The sequence below is a fragment of the Ruditapes philippinarum genome, unplaced genomic scaffold, assembly GCF_026571515.1.
Source record: "Ruditapes philippinarum isolate M1 unplaced genomic scaffold, ASM2657151v2 ctg36_1_1_1_1, whole genome shotgun sequence".
Lineage (NCBI taxonomy): Eukaryota > Metazoa > Mollusca > Bivalvia > Venerida > Veneridae > Ruditapes > Ruditapes philippinarum.
In genome coordinates, this window is record NW_026866845.1 from 272,268 (window position 1) to 293,246 (window position 20,979).

Below are 20,979 nucleotides of genomic sequence, written 5' to 3' on the forward strand. Positions count from 1 at the left end.
TTATAGTCTAAGACTTAATATTGATTTCATGACTGTGATATTATATATGTAATATTACTTTTCTCGTATTTAGATGTTTTTGCATTTGTTAATATGTTTATATGTATGTATACACGTTTTTCTTGTTCATGGCAATATACATTATGTTTGTGCCTTAATAAAATTTTGATTCTTGAAAATCTTAAAATCTTATATGATTATACGGAAGCAATGGCGGCAATACATCAGTTCACTGTCAATTTTTAATCACAAAATGGAAACAGAATCATGAATGAAATAACAACAACTAGGTATTTATTCTTTATTTTGTTATGACAAGTAAAACTTCTGCTAATTCTAGCTTATACACAAACGACCGGCACTAACCGTGTCTAAAATATATTGAAAACAGAATGTTAATTACTGTAACAGTTATAAAGAAAAACAATATAATAAAAATAATACATGTTTAATATACTTTGGCAAGTATGCAAAGGCACCGAATTTCAAATACTTGGTATAAATAAGTCCAAATAATAGTTGTTGACAAAAAGTATATTTAAACAGGTGCCATTTCGTTAAAGGTTAATTTTGAAATAATGAAAACCAAGAAAGACGAATTACCACAGAAATGTATATATGCATTACAAATACAAACTTTGCTAACTAGTTTTTTTTATATATGTACACACGATTCTCCTATCGTTATAATATACAAACTAATTTCCAACATCGTTTTTCTCCGTCGTCAGTCGTGTTTATAACAGATGCATATGAAAAATCTAAGTCACAACCAAGTTGCATTAGCAATATTCATTAATAAACAGCTTTGTCCGTGGGTCAACCACTATAATATTCATGTATCCTCACACTGGCAAAATTATGTCATTATGAATAAAAAATAACCGTTCATATCACAAAATGTCCTTTGTATATCTGTCTTTTTTATCACGGAATATTTCAATAGATAAACAACAACATTTTAAAATATCGTATACAAATTAATATAACAGCTCATGCCGCCTTCATAATAATATCCGATATACTCTAGATATAGTCAATATCAGATCAGAACATCGTTACGTTTATTCTTTGATTTTGTGTCACCCTGAATTCTAGTTTAATACTTTTCAAGTCCACTATACAGATTGTTCATGTAACTATCAGCTTGTTAGATAACAATAGCTGAAAAAAGTCCAGTACTACTATACCAAACTTTAAAATGTCTCCAAAGACCCTATCAAAAGTCCCTGTCCCATCCGGTTAGATCATCTGGAGGAGGGGCTTCGTCGTCTTCGGGGTAATCATCAAAGTTGGACGTATCAACAGTGCTTTTAATCTGAAATTTATCGATCATAAGAACGTTATGACAAAATTACAACATTGTCAAATTAAAAAAATCAGGTAGCTACATAAAACAGTGTAAGGACAGAACAAGGAATTTGAAAATACGCAATCGTTATTTTGAAATAAAATAGAGGAATTCTTATTGAACTATTTTTATCATTCTGATTATTCAAAGTATGATTTTAAAAATAAATTCAATAACGGATTCTGCAAGAGAACAAAAGAAATTGTTGAAGTTAATATTTCATAAAATACCTTTGGCTGTAACGGGGCGGTAAGCGTTCTTTTCTTCAATCCCTCCCAGTTAAATCCCTCGAACCATTTATGCTTTTGTATCTCCCGTATTCCTCCTCGCCCGAAACCCAATCTCTCTGTAGGTATGTCCCTGAAACAATCATTGTTTAATTTATATGTTTTCTGTTACACAGTGTTGCTTAAATAATTGATGTAAGACGAAACCTTAAATTCAAAATGCGATTTCAATTTTGTGTGCAATATTTCAGGCACCAACTGGCACCTGAGTAGAACCACAGACGTTCCGTAAGGTATTTGAATAGCTTCATTGCATGAAAGAATCCAAAGTCCCTTTCAGGATTTGAATCCACAGTGATTAGAGGGACAAGTGCTTTGACATTGACCACTCGGGAACGGACTATCCGTAAGGGCAAGAAACGTAACAAAAGCAAAGCGTTTTCAAAAATCAGCACCCTTGATAACATTGATAAAATGAAAGAATTCATCTTTCTGTATGGTTTAGCTACGGTTAAGTGGAGGTAGTTGAGATATGCTACTTGACAGTTACGTCAATATGTCAACCATTTGCTTCTTATAAAACAATGATCAATGCGTTAAAACAATTCATAAAATATTAGGAAAACAAGAAAATCGTAAACAAATGAACTCATATTGCCAATAATCAAGGATTCATGAATACATTAAAGATTAAGATGAATCATCTTTAAAAAGAAAATTGTTATATCTACAATTAAAAAACCCTTTTGATCATTTTGGAGATTTTAAAAATGTTAAACGTAGAATCATAGACTGACTTAGATAATGTACATATAAATATAATACATTCTTTCCACGTTTGTGACCTTAGATATTATATTGTGATATGTTTTATAACCGAATAAGAAAGGTCGAATAACAAAATAAAGTAAAAAGAAATGAATGATTTTGTAAAATTAAAGTAGAATTTAAGTTTTGTATATTAGTACCTGCATAATTTTTTGATAAGGTTTGTAGCATTTTTCGTTATCTTTCTCGGGAATTCTATCGTGTCGATGCCTTTGAGTATAATGTTATATGTTTTCATGGGATCCTGCCCTGAGAACGGTGGACTGAAACAAATGATGTTATGTTGTTAAAAACAAATAAATTATTCATTATCATACATTTTCCAATACTTGTTTGTAAACTGTTTACCTTTTTTTCCAAAGCATTTTTGATGTTTGACTTGTTTTTTCTTTATGCATTTTGGGTCGGTTTTTTTTATTAGAGAAATACCACGCTATAATAATCATGATTAACAAGTCACTGAATAATTCTAAATCTCATAAACTACTATATGTAGTACCTTCGTAGAAGATAGATGACTTTCAAAAATATAAATGTACTTTACATATTCAATACGTTGTGCTGAACTTAAATTGTACATGCTTCGTTTAAAGGTCCTAAAACAAAATATAAGCCGTAATCAATATAAAATACAAAGAACGAACAAAATTAACTAAAGTATTAAGAGTTACTCACCTTCCAGTAAGAAGTTCGAACATTAATATTCCTAAAGACCAATAGTCGGCCGTAATATCATGACCTTTGTTTAAGATAACTTCTGGGGCAACATATTCGGGTGTACCGCAAAAGGTCCAAGTTTTACGCCCTAAACCAACTTTCTTTGCAAAACCAAAGTCAACCTTGAAAATCAAGAAAAGAGATTACTAAACATTGAGCACATACCAAATTTCAAATTAGTTTATCCGAACGAGAATTCAGTTAATCTGCCTCATTCGGAAATATTGCAAAACCGTTTACCTCATCATTCAATATTATGTTTTCAAATGCTTTGTAGGAAAGCAATGATTTCATTACAATAGCGTTTAAGACTTTTTAGCTATATTTCAAACCACACGACGGAATGGATGATAACTAATTTATTTTAGACAAGTAGCTAATCGTAAAGATCGAATTGTACATAAACATTCAATCATATTCCAAAATTATTATAAAAGGTATGTGATTTTTTTTGCATTACGTCTCTAACTTTAAATGTCAGACACTATAATGTATTTTTGTAATGTAATAAATACTGTTCCCATTGCATAAACGACACTTGTCTATATTTCGCAAAATTATAGGGCTTCTTGTGGGTTTAACGACAAATGTATAAAAACTTATAATGTGTTAAAATAGTTTCAGCTAATCTCAAATCTGTTGAACATACTTTTTCAAAAAACCTTGTGTCATATCACGAGTGACTGTAAATGTACTTACTAGTTTGCAATACCCGTGCGAATCAATGAGAAGGTTTTCCGGCTTGAGATCTCTGTACACAATACCTTTACTGTGAAGGTATGTGAAGGCTTCAAGAACACAACCTGTGTAGAACCTCGTTGTAGTGTCGTCAAATGATCCCCTGATAAATCAATAACAATTTTTTTAATCATAACGAGGTTAAAACAGTTCACTATAATTAACGTAATTTGAGAATACACAAAAATGCGTTGAAGAAAAAGATTGGTAAATTATTTGATACAATTTTACTACAGTTATGTTTTAAGTGGATATAACATTAATCATAATGGACGCTCAACATATCAAATTTAAAAAGGTATGATGGTTTCTTAAAAAATGAGACCTACATGTTTTGGTAAATATCCACATTGTTAAACCCGAAACCACAAATATGATATTCGTTCGGAATGGCGAGAAATACATTAATGTAATGATACACCTTATTTAAGAAGAACACAAAATGTAATGATATGCCGTATTTTCAGAGGTTCAGAGGACCACTAAATCGAAGAGTACAAGAGGATAGTATACATTTAATTACTGGATGAATATCCAATATGCAATATAAATGTGTGTTATGACTACTATGTACTAAATGTATACGCAAATAAATTATCTATATATTACTTGATTATGGTAAACCACATTCATATATCTATAAATATATATATATCAATTGTTTTCACAGATTGAAAATAACACAGTGTTTCTAGAATCTAATGCTATCAATTTAGATTTACACTGACAAAACATTGGCCGGGTTCGTTTTTACGCATGGTATGATTATATATATAAGATACTGCTTATATATGCATACCTAGGTATTAATGATAACACTGATGATAACATTAAAGTATGTAATATGTCAAAATATGATACCAGACATACAGGAACAGCGAGCATATCAATTAATGTCAATTTAGCTGAATTCACATGGTTAGTAAACTGGTTGCATAAAATATTTGTCGGTTGTTTCAGCCTTGAAAATATACTGAACTAAAGGCTAATAGGGCAAAGCAAGGGCAGCAGTAAAATGATAAGCCTTAACCTGGGAGTTTAGCTTATTAACTGATTTCGTTTATACCTAGACTTTATTTGAACTTTAAACTTATACAATGAGTAATTTCCACAGTATTTCGGTTAATGTAATTCAGGTATTTTTATTTTGTGTCGAAGGCAAAACGAAGTCGTATGTTTGATATACATGTAAAATCGAAATATGCAAATGTTAATATTTTGTTGTTGCTAGTTATATTGTACCGACCATTCCAAAATCATATGCAAATGTCAAAACATGCGTTATTGATCTTTTTTATAATACTGCACATATGTAACATCGCTTTTCATTGAATAATCGTGACGTTTAAATAGTTTTTTATACACGGCTGCTGAAAATCTTTGAAAAAAATACACTTATTTTTATAAGTTTGCTGTATTATAAATTCGTTATAAATTTATATGGCCTTATATAAACGGTGGCGGCTCGGATTTTATATATAAACATTTTATATAAGGCCATATAATTAATATTATTATAGTATTCCTAAACAAAGTAATACATACTTATCTCTCAGGACAGTCCACAGCTCTCCACCTAAACACACTTCCATTAACATATAGAGGTACTTTCTATCTTTAAATGTCCGAAACAATCTGCGAAAGAAATTATATTAATTTGTTTAGAAGAATGCATTGGGTATTAATAAGTTGTGTATATAATTACAGAAACTAACGCATCTTATGAATTAAAACATTTAAGATAATCTGTTTATTCAAAATTATAAATCAGTCGATTAAGGGATTTAACATCAAATTTCAATTCATATGAATCACCTCTTGTTGACATGCTTTCCCAATTTTAAATAAAAAATAAAAGATAAACTGGCACTATTGATAATAATAATGTTCATCGAGGCTACCAGATAACATTTGGCAATCTTCATTTCAACTGCTGCACAGATAACATACCTCACGATAAATTCTGATCTTGATTCAGACATAATTTTCTTTTCGTTCATGATATGTTCCTGCTGTCGTGTTTCCACTATATGATGTTTTCTCATTATTTTCAGAGCAAACGTTCGACTGTCGTCATTGTTTATTTGTACCTGGAAGTAAAATAAACATTTAAATAGAGTAAAAAAACAAACTTTGAAGGTCGTTCGACATGATTAATTTATTGAACGTATTGCAAGCTACGTTTCCCTGAACCGTCTAAGCTGCATGATTGGCTTAAACAGTGTGTAAAATTCAAGAATTTTGCAACAGACGTACATGCCCCAATGGATACAAGTGTTTATACGGCAGTGATCATGTAACATTCATGTGACTCTTTTAGATGATTCAATGCCAAGTGATACATGTACCATAAATTGTTCAAATATGAAAGAAGTTTGGGTTTCAGTACAATACAACGCAGTATTATCATAGATTTTCATCAGCAGAACAAGGAATTTACAATCATAAGTTAACGGTCGGTTCAAAGAGCATGTTTTCTTATGCAAATAATTAATATACCATATGTAGTACAAATACACACTTTTGAGAAAACACACTTTCTTCAAAACTGAAAACTTTACCATTTACATAACTTTAACCGACATATTTTCTTTTTCGGTGGTCAAGAAAAAAGTACACAAAACGAAAATGAAATGCATAAAACTTCAAGAGTCCATTGTGGAGATGTTTCGAAAAAAATATCATGAATACACACATTTTTAGACACAAAGTAAACTACAACAGGATTTAAACCCTTAATGCTCGAAACTGACGTGTGAAAATTAGCCAGATGCATTCTTCCAAATATAAGAGCTAACCTGAATATTTCTTCTGAGATTATGAGTTCGAATATTTGATCAACGACGTATAAATATTATGGCGGTAACGTGTAAACTAATGGAACATATGAAAGGAATATGATAATCTAAATGAGGATTTGTCTCGGCAAGGTGTCTGTGTTTTGTCAAGATATAAATAATTTGAAGTTCTTGTCCTAAATATTTGCAAGGATCTGACAAAGATGTGAATATGAGTACGGATTTGTTCGTCCAACAAGGCATTAAGTCAATTGACCAGAGACGTAAATATCGTTTACAAAAGAATTCAAAAACTCCATTTCAAAGTAAATTATATATTTAAAACTGATTGAAATTAAGCAAACATATACATATGCGCACAGCACTATGCAGTTTGATAAATTTAATTCACATGTAAATAGAGATGCCAATTTCTTTTCTACAAACTTGTAATCTTTTCGAAATTTACATTCATACCAAATTACGTAAAAAAATCATACATTTTTGTGTTGCTGTCAGTTATCATGCATAGTTGTCATGAATATAGCTGCTGACAAAAGTGTCGGTTTTTTCTTTCTTTCTTTTAATATGTCTTTTGTCTTTTCAATTTATGCTTCCAGAGAATAATAAACAGACACAATTGGTTTGGGTAATTTGAGAGTAACTTTTAATTTGGTGTTGGAAATCGTAACTATCTTTTAATTTGGTGTTGGAAAACGTCTCTTGGAAAACGCGTTTATCAAGAATATAACCCAAATCAAATACCAGAAAACATTTTGGTATTCAGAAATATTTTGCTAATTATAAATGAATTCATAAGTATTACGCAAGTATAAAACAGGTGAATGAACGATAATTAGTTTAATTTATATAAATACTATATGTGTCAGTAGCACTTGCAGCAAGGGCGGGCCAGTAACAGTGAAACATAAAATGGCATAACAACTGTTTATGTTTTTCATCAAATGATAAATGTTGAGAGCTTTTAAAATGAAACTCTTCTTCAATTATCATTGTTAATTATAATTTATGACGGCAAGTTTAATGAAAACTAGAAGTATTCCCTGTAGAATAGACTTAAATCACTGATTGTAGTGAAAGTAGAACACATCTTGTGAAATATGAAACAGGTTTTTTGTTGATGTAGCTAAATGCACACGTAACAACCGCAACAATGTAAAACAATCTGTTTTGATGTTGTAGGTCGCTGTTAGCTCAGACATGCAAATGCACCAACCTGCACAGATACAGCACAACCTCGTCATTTGTTGACATTGGTTAATGTTGTTGGTTAGTGCTGTTACTCTAGAGAGGTAAACTGTATTGTGAAGTTAATGATGATGTTGTAGTAAAAATTGCTTTTTCCTTTACTAATATCACTAAGCAGAGGGTAAACTGTAGTCCCTTGTCTGCATGATGTATCGTTTACTCTTCTTAACTTCAACCACACTGACGTTAGTGAGCCGTGTCATGACAAAACCAACATAATGGGTTTCGACCAGCATGGATCCAGACCAGCCTGCGCATCCGCGCAGTCTGATCAGGATCCATGCTGTTCGTTTACCAACTCTATTACAAGTAGAGAAACCGACAGCGAACAGCTCCGGATGCGCAGGCTGGTCTGAATCCATGCTGGTCGCAAACGCACTATGTTGGTTTTGTCGTGACGCGGCTCATATGTTAATCTAACACGTTGACTGTTGAATTATTTTTATTGAATCACTCACCAATTCAACTCGACCAAAACCACCGACCCCGAGAGTGGTAACTATGCTGAGATCTCCAAGTTTGAGTTTAGCAAATTCTGCCGCGACACTGAAAATCATCAAAAAACAGAACACATTAAAATTGCCATGAAAGAGAAACGAAATGGCTTCACAGTAATAATTAAATAAAAGTTTAAGTTAAAATAACTCGTTCAGGCTAAATATTATTCAGAACAATCCAATGTGTTTATTTTTGAAAGATTTTGAGGATTTGAGTTTGCTCTTCATAATTTGGAATATTTTAGTTCTTACTTGTTTACAATTTCATCTTCCTCGTAGTTTCGTTGTAAGTCGTCCAAGTTGCTAATAAGCTGAGTGTACGACCTGTGAAAATAAATATAAAATAGAAATTCAAGCTTCCGAAACGTTAACAAAGTAATACAATTTGTATACTGATGATGAAAAAATTGTTCACAAAATTGTTCTTTGTTTGTTTTTTCTTTCTTCTTTTTTTCTACAAATCCTTAAGGATATAGTAAACACATGATTGCATTTACACTGAATTTATGGTTTACGTGATGATATAATGATTAATGTACAAAATATGTTCATCAGTTGCAATCAATTTATTACCATCAAAGCAAACTACGTAAAAACACCACCAACAAAACAATGCCGTGGAACATCTTAAAACCATTAATCTAACGGAAATGACTGTATGTCAAATGTTTCATAATTTTGTATTTTTAAGGAAAATATCATTTCACATTTCTATATATTTGTCACGTTTAAATTAGAGAAAATAGGAATACAAGCATTAATGGTCAGCAAAATGAAGAGACTGCAATTTTGTGCGTTTTTCTCTCTTTTTGCGTTTTTATTTCTTTGATTCATTTATAATTTTCTTTTTAAATGATTTTCATTTCTTCGGCTTTATCAACATATGATAAAACAGAATATTATATTCGTTGCCATTTCAAACAGACCTACATAAAACTCATCAAAATTATTATAACCCTCGTTCTACAGGCTCTCTTAATAATTATTGTTGCCTAAACTCAGTAATTCTAGTAAGCTTTGTAATTCTATACAATATGTTATATTAACGTGCATATATGTAAAAGAAATGTATAGTTTTGTTAACTTACTCTCTGTCTAAAACTAGGCAGTCAACTCCATCTGGATCATCTGCTATAATATTAGCTGTTCTTATATCTTCCCTAAAAAAAAGAATCAAAGAATTTTCATAACCAACAGTCTAAATGTTCGAGACATGTTTTGATACCAGGAATGTTTTGCTTCTTTCAAGTATTGTAATTTTCAAATAGCAGGACGCTCGTTATATGTTTGCCCTTTATTCTTTATGTTGTGTGTCTGCAAGAATGATCCAGTGAAAATATTTACTAAGAATGTCCTTATTTCTGACATTGCTTGTCTTTTTATGCATCAATTCTCCAGAGATATATATTTTCATAAACTTTAACTTTGAATACATTAAACTATACGCTATCAGTCACTGTACTTGTAATAGAGTTGGTTAGCGAACAGCATGGATCCTGATCAGACTGCGCGGATGCGCAGGCTGGTCTGGATCCATGCTTGTCGCAAACGCACTATGTTGGTTTTGTCGTGACACGGCTCAAATGTTGTTGCTTCAGTAAAATTTGTTACGTGTTTTTAAATGTTCTTAAAATCACAGAATATTATAAATATTGTAAACAGGCTAAAGTTGTTATGCTACTCCTATGTTGTGTTTCGACTTTATTCTAACGTTCATATAATGAAATACCTTTACATAGAGTAAAATCATGCAGAAACGCTTATTAAAGTAATCATCAAAAGTTTGTAATTTTACTAAAATATAACTCAATATTAACAAGTAATCCTTATCAGCAAGGACTTTAAAGTGTGCAGCATGGTAATAATGAAGATGAAATATAAAAATACCCTTGTAAGGCTCTTTCACCGAAGAATTCTCCTCGTTGGAGATAACGTAAAGATTGGTCCTCTGAACCTTTTGAAGTTCTTTTGGTTACTTTAACCTGAAAACAGAACGCTAACAAGTAAAATTTGTAGTACTTTTTCCTCTTAGTTTTCACACCATAGAAAAAAGTAAAAATATAATTGATTAATGTTTATATTAAAGGCAAGTATTTTGGTATCTAATATATACAAAAGAGAATGCAATGTGGTTACTTAACACGCTAATTAGAAGAGTTTCACTCTGCTTCTAAACACTAGAGGTGAAGTACCAACAATGTACCAATTCCAGGGAGCAATTGTGTTTCTCTTATACAATCTCTAAAAATCTGAATAGGATGTTTTTGTTAGTTTTTTTTATCGTTAATAAGTTTGATTCAACGCTGCCTACCTTTCCCTTAGAAATAATATAAAATGTGTCCCCTCTCGCCCCCTGTCGGATAATACACTCCCCATTGTTGTAATGTGTCTGAAAAACAGAAAAGAGATAAATTAATATAATATAATGGTAGGAATTAGACTAGAATTGTACTTGGATTTCCTAAGGTTCAACATGGTTAATTTTTCGTTATCATTGAAATATCAATGATTATTTGGCACAATGTTAATAAATAAGTGGGCTGTAACAAAGGCAACTTGTTAGAAATATTAGCTTGTACCAGTTTAAGATTCAACCAGTATAACTTAACTAAAGAGGTTGTAGTTTTTTGTACTGTTTATGGAAATAAGATGTAATTAATGTTGAAACAATACAGTTTTGACAAGTGCATACAATGTTGTTGTCAGTGTGTTTGTTTCCTACAGGTTAACAAGTTCTTGCAAGAGGCAAACTATTATTGTTTTTTCCTCTATTTTATCAGTAGCAAAGCAACACATCTAGACGTTCGTATTAATTATATCATATTAATAGGAATTGATGGCTAACTACCAACTTGAACTTTTGCTGTGTGGGTCACTACGGTTATCTGTTTATATACGGGGTAATATTTCTTTGAACGTGATATATGATAGAAAATAGATTATCAACAAAATCATCGTCTAGTGAGTACAGATGTTAAATATCTACAAGCTGAACGTACAATGCAAAAATGCTTAGGGTCAAATGCCGATCTCTGATTCATTTCTATCTAAGACTTACAGGATTTCAGTAGAAATCATTTGTGTCTAAATCACTGGTGAACGCATGTGATTTTAGAGTTTGTTGTTAAATCGTCCAAATTTCCATAAAGGATTGACCACCCGAAAAATAGTTTTTATAAACATCAATAAATACATTGTGTGTACTTATTTTGAAACATCCCATGCACTTTAGTTTGAAATGATACAAGAATGTCTTAAACATATCTTTATCAGATAAAATAAAAAATGTGCAAATTATTGTGAAAAAAAGAAAACGTTTTGCTTCAAAGATAATGAAGCCATTTTGTTGTTGTTGTAGTTGCATACTGCAACAGTTATGAGAGAAAAGTTTTGTTTTTATTTTATTTCCTTCTTGATCTGTCCGCATTATCAAGCAACAATTTTAATTCATTTGATAAAAAGAGCGGTTTAAAAATAGTAAAGATAGGAAACAGCGCTATGTTTTCCATTTAGTGATAAGGATTTTCTCGGGCGACGCGGGGTTGAAATTGTTGATAAACATATATTTTGAAATAAAAGTTTGTATCTATGACTCATATCAGATATTCGTTCTGAAAATAAAGTCATGCAATAGTTTTTCCCATCTATGATAAATTAAGAGAAATGCATTTTTTTTCTAATTCTGTTGAAACATTTTTCACTTTCATATATTTCTAATCTATGTAACATATATTTAATTGAAAATATCTGACTAATTTATAAGGAATGCGGCATTAACCAGACACATGTTTCCCCGCCGGTCGTTTTAAATGATATGAATTAAAATAACAAGTTTCGTAAGTTAATTACGTTGCTAATTTTAGAAGCATGTAAACATGTATAATTGTGCATGTATTGTTATATACATATGAGTCGCGTCATGACAAAACCAACATAATGGGTTTGCGACCAGCATGGATCCAGACCAGCCTGCGCATCCGCGCAGTCTGATCAGGATCCATGCTGTTCGCTTACAAACTCTTTAACAAGTAGAGAAACTGATAGCGAACAGCATGGATCCTGATCAGACTGCGCGGATGCGCAGGCTGGTCTGGATCCATGCTGGTCGCAAACACATTATGTTGGTTTTGTCATGACGCGGCTCATTTAAGTCCACGAAATTCTCTTGGAATAAATATCTTTGTCTTAAAAAGCATTTAGAACTTGTTGTATATAAAAGCTCTTGTAACATATAAGATATACTTACAGACATAATTAGTGCACTAGATAAACGTATTATAAATAATGCCGATTTTAATTCCTACTGCTAAACCCCTTGTACTTAAAAAGAGGTATAAATAAAATTTATACTATTGTGTAGGGATATACAAGAGGTGACCGAATGACCTTTTACCCAAAGGTGACGTTTAACGTGATTAAGCTTTGCCGCCAGTAAAAACAATATTCAAACACTGGCAACAAGTGGTTTTAAATGGTTTAGAAAAATCGTCATAATCTAAATATAAGATCATAAAAAATGAATTTTTTGTCTATAAAAACATTATCATCAAAACATCTGTTTTTAAACTGTAATTCGTTCTTTCGTCTGTAAATATCTAAAAAGAAATTGCGTCGTTTCGGATGGAGATTAAATGTTTTACTCTCTAATTCATTAAAAAGTATAGATACAATCTGATTACTGATTTACAAGCATATGGAACAGTACAGATAATCATATAATAACTCTTTTTCTGGTATCTTATCTAACAAACTGAAAGACAATTTGTAAATACGAAAATTGAATTATTTGCAACGCAGAAAAACCAACATAACATCCGTGTTCTTAATGATGTCTTCGCATGACATTGATTGTATCTGATACAAAATGTATATTACAATCTGCATGATGTAAACATTTTCGGCGTCCCAGGAACGAAATTATTTTTACGTTTTTTCTTCAATAATGAATGTCTCATAACTGCAGAGGTGTTCAAGGTTTTAAATTATTCTATTTATTCATATGACTTAAATTTATATTGAACACATGACTTGTTTTCATTTTCAATTTAAATAAATTTAACCAATAAATAGGTGGTTGAAAACTTGAAAAAGAAACAAACTACCGGTATTTCTCAAAGGGATTTGTAAATATGTCTACGAAAATGCATTATGAAACACCTAACGTAAAAGCTATAAGTGTAACAACAATATGAAGAAACTAAAAATTAATATTATTTCATTGATTTGATGAATTTTTTACCGAATCTGAAAACTGTTTTTATAAGGGAAACAAAAGAATATTCATAAAAACATCAATCCCTTTAACATAACTGTGAGGCCTTACCACAAATGAAATTTCAATTTTTTGCGAATTAACAAAACAAAACAAAATGCGTTAATCTTATTACAAATATATCTTTAGAAGTATTTTATGAATAATCATTATAGTAAAAATTATATTATTATTACTATTATTATTATAAAAAATAATAATAAAGAAACATTATTATACATATATATATTACTCATAATATACAAATAAACAAGGATGTTCTAAGTGGATTTCCGAATAATAGCATCTGCTTTAATTACGTTTTCGTAAAATAATGTTTACATACATAATCAGGAAGTTAAAACATATCAACGCGATACAGTTTCTGCCAAAAGGTGATTGCACACATCATCGCGTTTGTACCATAAACATTTTCATCTAACAGCGGTTTTCATAGGCATACACGGTTTGAGCTTAAAAAACCCCTATAATTGTATTTTGTTAAGTTAGAATATCTTTTAACCTACCGTATGCCTTTTATTTATGATGGGCAACAGTTTTATTTTATGGAAGTGATCGCTAAAAAATTGTATAAACATTTACACACTCTGGCATCTCAACAGCTTATACAGCTGTTTAGTAAATGGATTGTTAAATGTGATTGATATGATTTTAAGAAATATTATAATAGGTACCCAATTTGCTAAAATTATCTACAGAGTCATTCAACCATCTCTTGACCTTTTCTTTAACCAACTTTATGAATAGTTCGCTTACCTCCTCTAACACATCCGCTATTTTACTAATCGTCTCTTCAGGTAGGTTTTTAAACGAGGGAACACTGAAAATAGAATAAAGATAATTAGATAATTGCAACTTCAAGAGAGGGGCAACCTATCAACCTTTGTTGAACAAGAATAACCACTCGACAAACATTAAGTGTACTTTATTTGAAACAAAGTTTTTTTTTATTCCTGTAACAATTAAACATTTGGATTTGTCAATCAAAGCAATTGATATAGTTTTTTGCGCAGCAGAAATATAGGTTTGATTGTCTTAAATGTGATTTTGATTGTCGATATATCTTTGATGAAACATGCTGGTTTTGTTCAGTCAATCAAAGCATATTTAAAAATACGATTTATTGTACTCTTCAAATGAAGCATTCCGACAGTTGCAATAAGGGGAGTTGTATTCATAAATAGTTTATTGTCATTGTTCTATTTCTCTACTTGCATTCTTTAAACACGATCTTTTTCACACTATTGTATCGATACTCTCTCTTTTATCTACTTGAGGGGCTTCATTGGCTGATTGGTTAAGACTGTTGACTTCAAACAACTTGCCACTCACTGCTGTGGGTTCGAATTCCGACATGGAAGCTATCTAGCAAGCTTATGGAACGTCGGCGGTTCCTACTCAGGTGCCCGTTCGTGTCTGAAATAATGCACGGAAGGGTTCCTGAGGTCTTCCGCCACCAGTAAGGCGGAAAAGTTGCCATAAGAGCTGTGCTGTGTTGGTGCCACGTAAAACCCAGCAAAAAATAATTACTTCTACTTCGTATCAATACATTAATCATTTATATCGTTAAATTCTCCTATAAACTAGTGTACACTCCCTTTGTTTATCAGCTTTCATGAACTATTTAATTTATTTTGTCGTATTTTACAAGACAAACACAGCAATATCAAAAATACAGAGGGAACAAGGGAACAAGAACGGGATAACTGCAAGTTAACAAACATGATTATCGAATGTTCTTTTTTTATTGTCCTGATATCTTCAAAGAATTCTGGAATTGCCTTTGGTTGAGATTTTAAAATTGATACATTCGAAGTACATTTTGCCTGCACGATTCTTTATTTTGGACAGGTGCAGTCTTTTAATGTTATACAATACGATTAAATTTTATGAGGATTTCAAGCCTGGGGAAGACCCTTTCGACATGTTTATGACAATTTTATAGTCTCTATCCCCCAGCAACGTGTTACATGTTAGTTTTCTGTTGTCAATAAAAGTACAAAGGTGCGTTTTGTTAATCTATGTGTATACGGTTGAATCACACTCACATGAACATAACTTGTGTCCGTCAGTGAGTAGCAGAATCATTTTGTCTAACGTGTTACTAGTTTTCTTTAAAGATGTAACAATTTATCTAAAAATCACAATAAACTTGGTGTCATACGATTATTTAGGACAGAATGTACTTAATATTTGTACATATTGCAAGACATATTGCTTATTTCAATTTGCAGAACATTCCTGTAAGATAATAAGGATAATTGTAATGTTGGACAATACAAAATGTAACGGAACCGTAAATATTGTGAAGAAAGATTACGCCACATGCCAACTAAAATTCTATGACGTGCTGACAACTGGACCCTGTCCAATCCTGTCAAGGAAATTATATTGAATCAATATCTGAATCACTTACACATAGCTTAATTACAACCGTATTATAACGTTGGCATGTTTAGGCTATCGGATAAACCAATTAATTAATTGATTTATTCCTTCAGATTCTTTAATTAAATTACTTTCTGAAAACAACCGCACAATTGGTTAAAGCTAAGGAACATTGATCTAAGCAAACAAAAATATCGCAATTCAATTGAATATGTATCCTTGCATCACTACCATGAAGGTGTGTGTAAATCATTTCATCAAATAAAAGTCAAAGACATATAACAACTAATATTAAGTCTTATACAAAGGTGCACGAAATAAAAGATGTTACCGTGTGAATGTCATTTTTATCTGAACTAAAGTTCTCAATTGTATTCTTTTATTTGATCAAATATGGCATAAAAGTGTTAATAGGATCACTCTTTTGCCTTTATTTTCCATATACGTTTCGAGTTTAACAATTATTCTTAACAATTTATTTATGTGGCAATCATTTAAATGATATTAAATAACACAGGCGTGTCCTATCCGAAGAGATTTAACTGCATTTCAATGTAAAAACAGCGACAACAAAAGTGGTTTGACCATTTCGAATAGCCGGATTCAATCTATCATAATGCCATGTAACAACGGAAAGTAAAAACACTGTGTAAAAAGGCATTTAAAAGCAAATTGATATCATACATCAATTAACATAGTTCGGCTTTGTTGTTTTATCTAACGTAAATACAGGTTGCCATGAAGAGAAAGTGTTTCGCCACCTGCCAAATCAGTTAGCATGTCTTAAGAAGACTTATCGTGACAAGTATATCGTAATTCAAACTCAGCATTTAACGTTATACATTATATATTTACTGCGTGGAAGATCATTTTAGCAAACTTGTGTTGATTTTTATCGTATATTTATACATTAGCAAGCAAGCTTCATGCAAACACATCTATCAATAGTGTGAACTCGTAATGTCTGTACAAGGAACACCTTTTTTATATCGCACTTTATGGATTATTTAAGTTATATCGTTAAATGAACTACTGTAAGTCAGTATACTATGTTTACAAGAATAAAGAGAGTATATTAATACATTTTTCCTTTCACTATAGTCATTATAACATTACCATGTTTTTTCATATTGATTTCTTTCCTTTTTATATTATATGATTTAATCAAGTGTTGACTGTATTTGTAAAGGAGATGGGCAATGGCACATTGTTGCCATTTACATGTACATGTTTTTATAGTCAGACTAATCTTTTTTCATTGCCCAAATTTTATGTATTTTCCCATAGCTTCTTCCTGGCTTATTTTGTTTTCTAAAACGTCAACATTCTCAGAACATTGTCCAAATATCTTTCAAAAAATTCTGAACAGTTTATATCAGTGCATTATAAAGTTTTGGAAGGTGTTCAGGAAATGCATTTTATTGATAAATATATATCGCGGTCTTTATTATTTACATTAAATGCTTCAAGTAGGTCACTAGAAAGATTTTTAACACAATATCTGACGTAATTTATTTCTATTGAAAATTAAAAAAAAAGCATTTGTATTCCTAAACATAAAAAGTATGGTCACTTACATAAGTATTCCAATGCTCTTATAGGTAATGGGCTACACAACAGATTATAACAACATATTTACTTAATTTATACGATTAAATTAGTAGCGAAATAAAAGCAATTGTTTTTTGTATAGAAATACAAAATTGTTATACGTCTGCATTCCGTTTTAGCTTCCATAAATCTCATAAGTTTACAGTACAACTGTAAAAAACGTTCAAGGAAGTGGCAAATTATCATCTTCTATATTGCGGCGACAAACATCATTGACAATTAGCAAAACATGACAGTAGATATGCACGGTTTTACAGAGAGAAAGAAATGCGAATAGCGCTGGAACCTATTGCAGCAGCGAATACGCTATTTGCGGTAAATATCAAAGAAGACTTTGCTGCTCTTAGAGAATATTTTTACAGACATGCTAAATTGCTGTGGTGAATGGAAGACAAGTTAGACTCATTTGTCAGTTGAAGTGTCAAGCCAAATATTGTTTTGTTATGTTTATTTGAAAAGGAAAAAAAAACAGTTATTATTGCATTTGCAGTACCGTTTATTTCTACACTGTTAACAAAGATCTACAAAAAATACTTCAGGACCTAGAATGTGTTAATGTCCACCTTGCATACAATTTCCTCCGTTTTCAAATAGTGTTTGAAAATTTGAAACTTACTGTATTTTTGAATTGATAATGAATGGTAAAAATCAGATTAACTGTCAAATTGTCAATTTCTTCCTCTTTGCATACAATCCCTTTCGCTTTCAAATGTGATAAAATAATTTTACAATTGTTGGGAATATTAACAAAAATGGTTTTAGGTTTCTAATCAAGGATAGGATCAAATGTTTTAAGTTTCTTTTTTTTAAGTTTCCAATATTTAAGAGGTCCCGCGCTCTGCAAATTTTCTTCCAGACAAACGAGCACTTAGCATAGAAAATTCTCAAAATCTTCAGAATTTATATAAGTGTTTTGAAATCGTCTTCTTCTTTATTATTAAGAAGCTAAAAAATATTTTTCGTTTACTCATCAACTTCATGCGCCAACAGCATTCGGCGATCGGATTAAAATGTTCATTTGGACGCAGATAGTATACTTTATTTACAAACATCATTGATGGATCATAGATAAATAGAAGAAAGCAATGGTCTTGGAACAAAATTATTAATTTAGATTAGAAAACAATACAGGTGTTATAAAATTAACTTTTAAGGCTGTTTAATATAAATCTAATTTGTTTCTGGTCGCTGTTAGTTCTTTCCTCTACAATAAATGAATACATAACATTATTAGACGCAGATAATATGTAATGGTACTTTATTCAAGGCTGTGATGACTGACAGATTAAGTAGGTATATTATGTCTATCAACATGAAATTTACATTTCATTTTTTTACCTAGGTAAACTTCTAGTTTTACAGCTGTCGGTTCCCCGATGGGCTTCACCTGTTTCTATGTTTCTTATTCAATTTCATCTTTGATAATAGCACTAAAATCTAATAAGTACTCCTATTGGCTTAATTGAAGTTTTAATTGAAAATACCACTTGTTTCGCTGCAATTAATGAAAGATATAGTCTAAAGAAAATGAAAGCCTCTTAAAAATATTGCATGGCAACATAGTAATTCTGAGCAACTTGATTTTGTTGTTGATTAACATAAGCATAAAGTGTTTTGAATGTTCAGATAATTGTAAAATACCGCCACGCAGTAAATGTATAGAACTGAAAAAACACAAATTTTAGCTTTTTTGAAAAGAACATTTGATTTAACACATTTCCTATTATTGTGTGTACTGTTGTTCATCTAAAGTAAAATAAAAATCGTGAATGCAAATAGATAAATCATAGCCGATATACCCCTTTCTTCTGGTTATTGCCAATCGTATGTCAATGGCATATTGCGGCAATTTAGTTATATTTGTGCTATTTTTATGACCTATGTGTTATTTCTAGATTACTTTTATATCAAACTAGTTCACTAACCGTTTATTTATATAACCGTTTGGCCATCTGGTCGAATGCTTGATTCGGCATAACGATTTTGATAGAACGTTTCCAAATACAAACTAGCATAGTTATAACATGTCTTTGCATACTTACGATGACAGAACAAATGTTTTTTTTTTAATTTTCACATGCTAGATGGCACGTAAAAGTCAATTTTACATTAAACCATAATAACCGAATACTTAAAAAAAACTTTTCTCATCTGATTGATACATCTCTACGTTGCATTTTGCTTACTGAATTGACACTTTTTAATGTCATCAAACTTAATACTTTCAGGATATTTAATTTCGTCAAAATATAACTGTCATTACTTTTAGGATGAAAACTCATTTTCAAATACTTGCAATTTTGTGGAAGCAAGTGTTGTTATAGTGTTATATCATATCTAAATCAGTATAATGTACCTTGTAAATAATTATTTTTAAAACTCTCAACATAATATAACAAAACTCCAATACTTGGTGAAATTAAGCGCATTTATAAAAAAACATAAATTACAAAGATCAAACATTTTGCGCCTAATGATTATAAAAGATCACATGCGTCTTCTTTTTTAGGTTATACATGGAAATTCATTTTAAATACTGTAAGAATTATTTAAACAAAAATATAAAATATTAAAAAAAAATATTTTTAATATGTTTTGAAAAAAGTTAAAGTTATCAAAATAAATCCAAGTAATAGTATAAAACATAAGTAGAAAATTAAATTTTATATTCCTGTGACGGAAATTAAAATAATGCATCTATTTAAGAATGTTACAAGTAAAAGCAAATATATAAATACTAAAAAAAAGAATATAAATGTTATTAAAAGTTTAAATTGTAATCTTACTTTCGAGCAACCCTTTCAAATCTCCTCAGAAGTAATTTATTTGTTACTTTCATCCGGGTGTTTGGTCCTTCAGCCGTTGTGAAGAAATAAACAATGAATAAAGGTAATATTTTTGCATTTTCTTGTCCTAATTAGCTTATCAACTAAAATTCACAATTGCTATACAATTACTAACTGGTCACTTGGCTCTAAGTCCTTTCCCTTTTCTTTATACGAAAGAGTTTCTAGATAAAATACAACTCTTATTCCATGTAATTGTTATTTTTTGTTTTCGTATTTTCACTTTCTAATTGTTTTAAAGACGTAAAAAACGACTATAAAAACGGTTAAATAAGTTATATATTAATTTTGTTTTAGCTATTAAAAATCATCAATAATCCAATTCTGCAAACTGTATAAATCCGGTTTGTCAATAATCTGCCGGCTCGAAACACAGTTCTAATACATAAGCACGTATTCTGATTCCGATATGCACCCATGCGGTTCTGTCTACGGACTTTTAGTCTGAAATGATAACC

At 30.8% G+C, this 20,979-nt stretch overlaps 1 protein-coding gene across 1 annotated transcript in view; it reads right to left on the reverse strand.

The window, feature by feature from the left end:
- Positions 1-287: 287 nt before the first annotated feature.
- Positions 288-20,979, reverse strand: part of LOC132733967 (cGMP-dependent protein kinase 1-like) — an 84,071-nt gene continuing 63,379 nt past the window's right edge. Inside the window, exons 5-17 of the mRNA XM_060720664.1 lie at positions 14,433-14,496; positions 10,716-10,793; positions 10,292-10,386; positions 9,493-9,564; positions 8,657-8,728; positions 8,366-8,453; positions 5,812-5,951; positions 5,407-5,496; positions 3,823-3,964; positions 3,082-3,245; positions 2,547-2,669; positions 1,582-1,711; positions 288-1,318 (exon numbers count right to left, since the gene is read on the reverse strand). Of these exons, the coding sequence (XP_060576647.1) occupies positions 1,220-1,318; positions 1,582-1,711; positions 2,547-2,669; positions 3,082-3,245; positions 3,823-3,964; positions 5,407-5,496; positions 5,812-5,951; positions 8,366-8,453; positions 8,657-8,728; positions 9,493-9,564; positions 10,292-10,386; positions 10,716-10,793; positions 14,433-14,496 (1,357 nt within the window). The 3' untranslated portion in view covers positions 288-1,219. The remainder of the gene's footprint in view (positions 1,319-1,581; positions 1,712-2,546; positions 2,670-3,081; positions 3,246-3,822; positions 3,965-5,406; positions 5,497-5,811; positions 5,952-8,365; positions 8,454-8,656; positions 8,729-9,492; positions 9,565-10,291; positions 10,387-10,715; positions 10,794-14,432; positions 14,497-20,979) is intronic.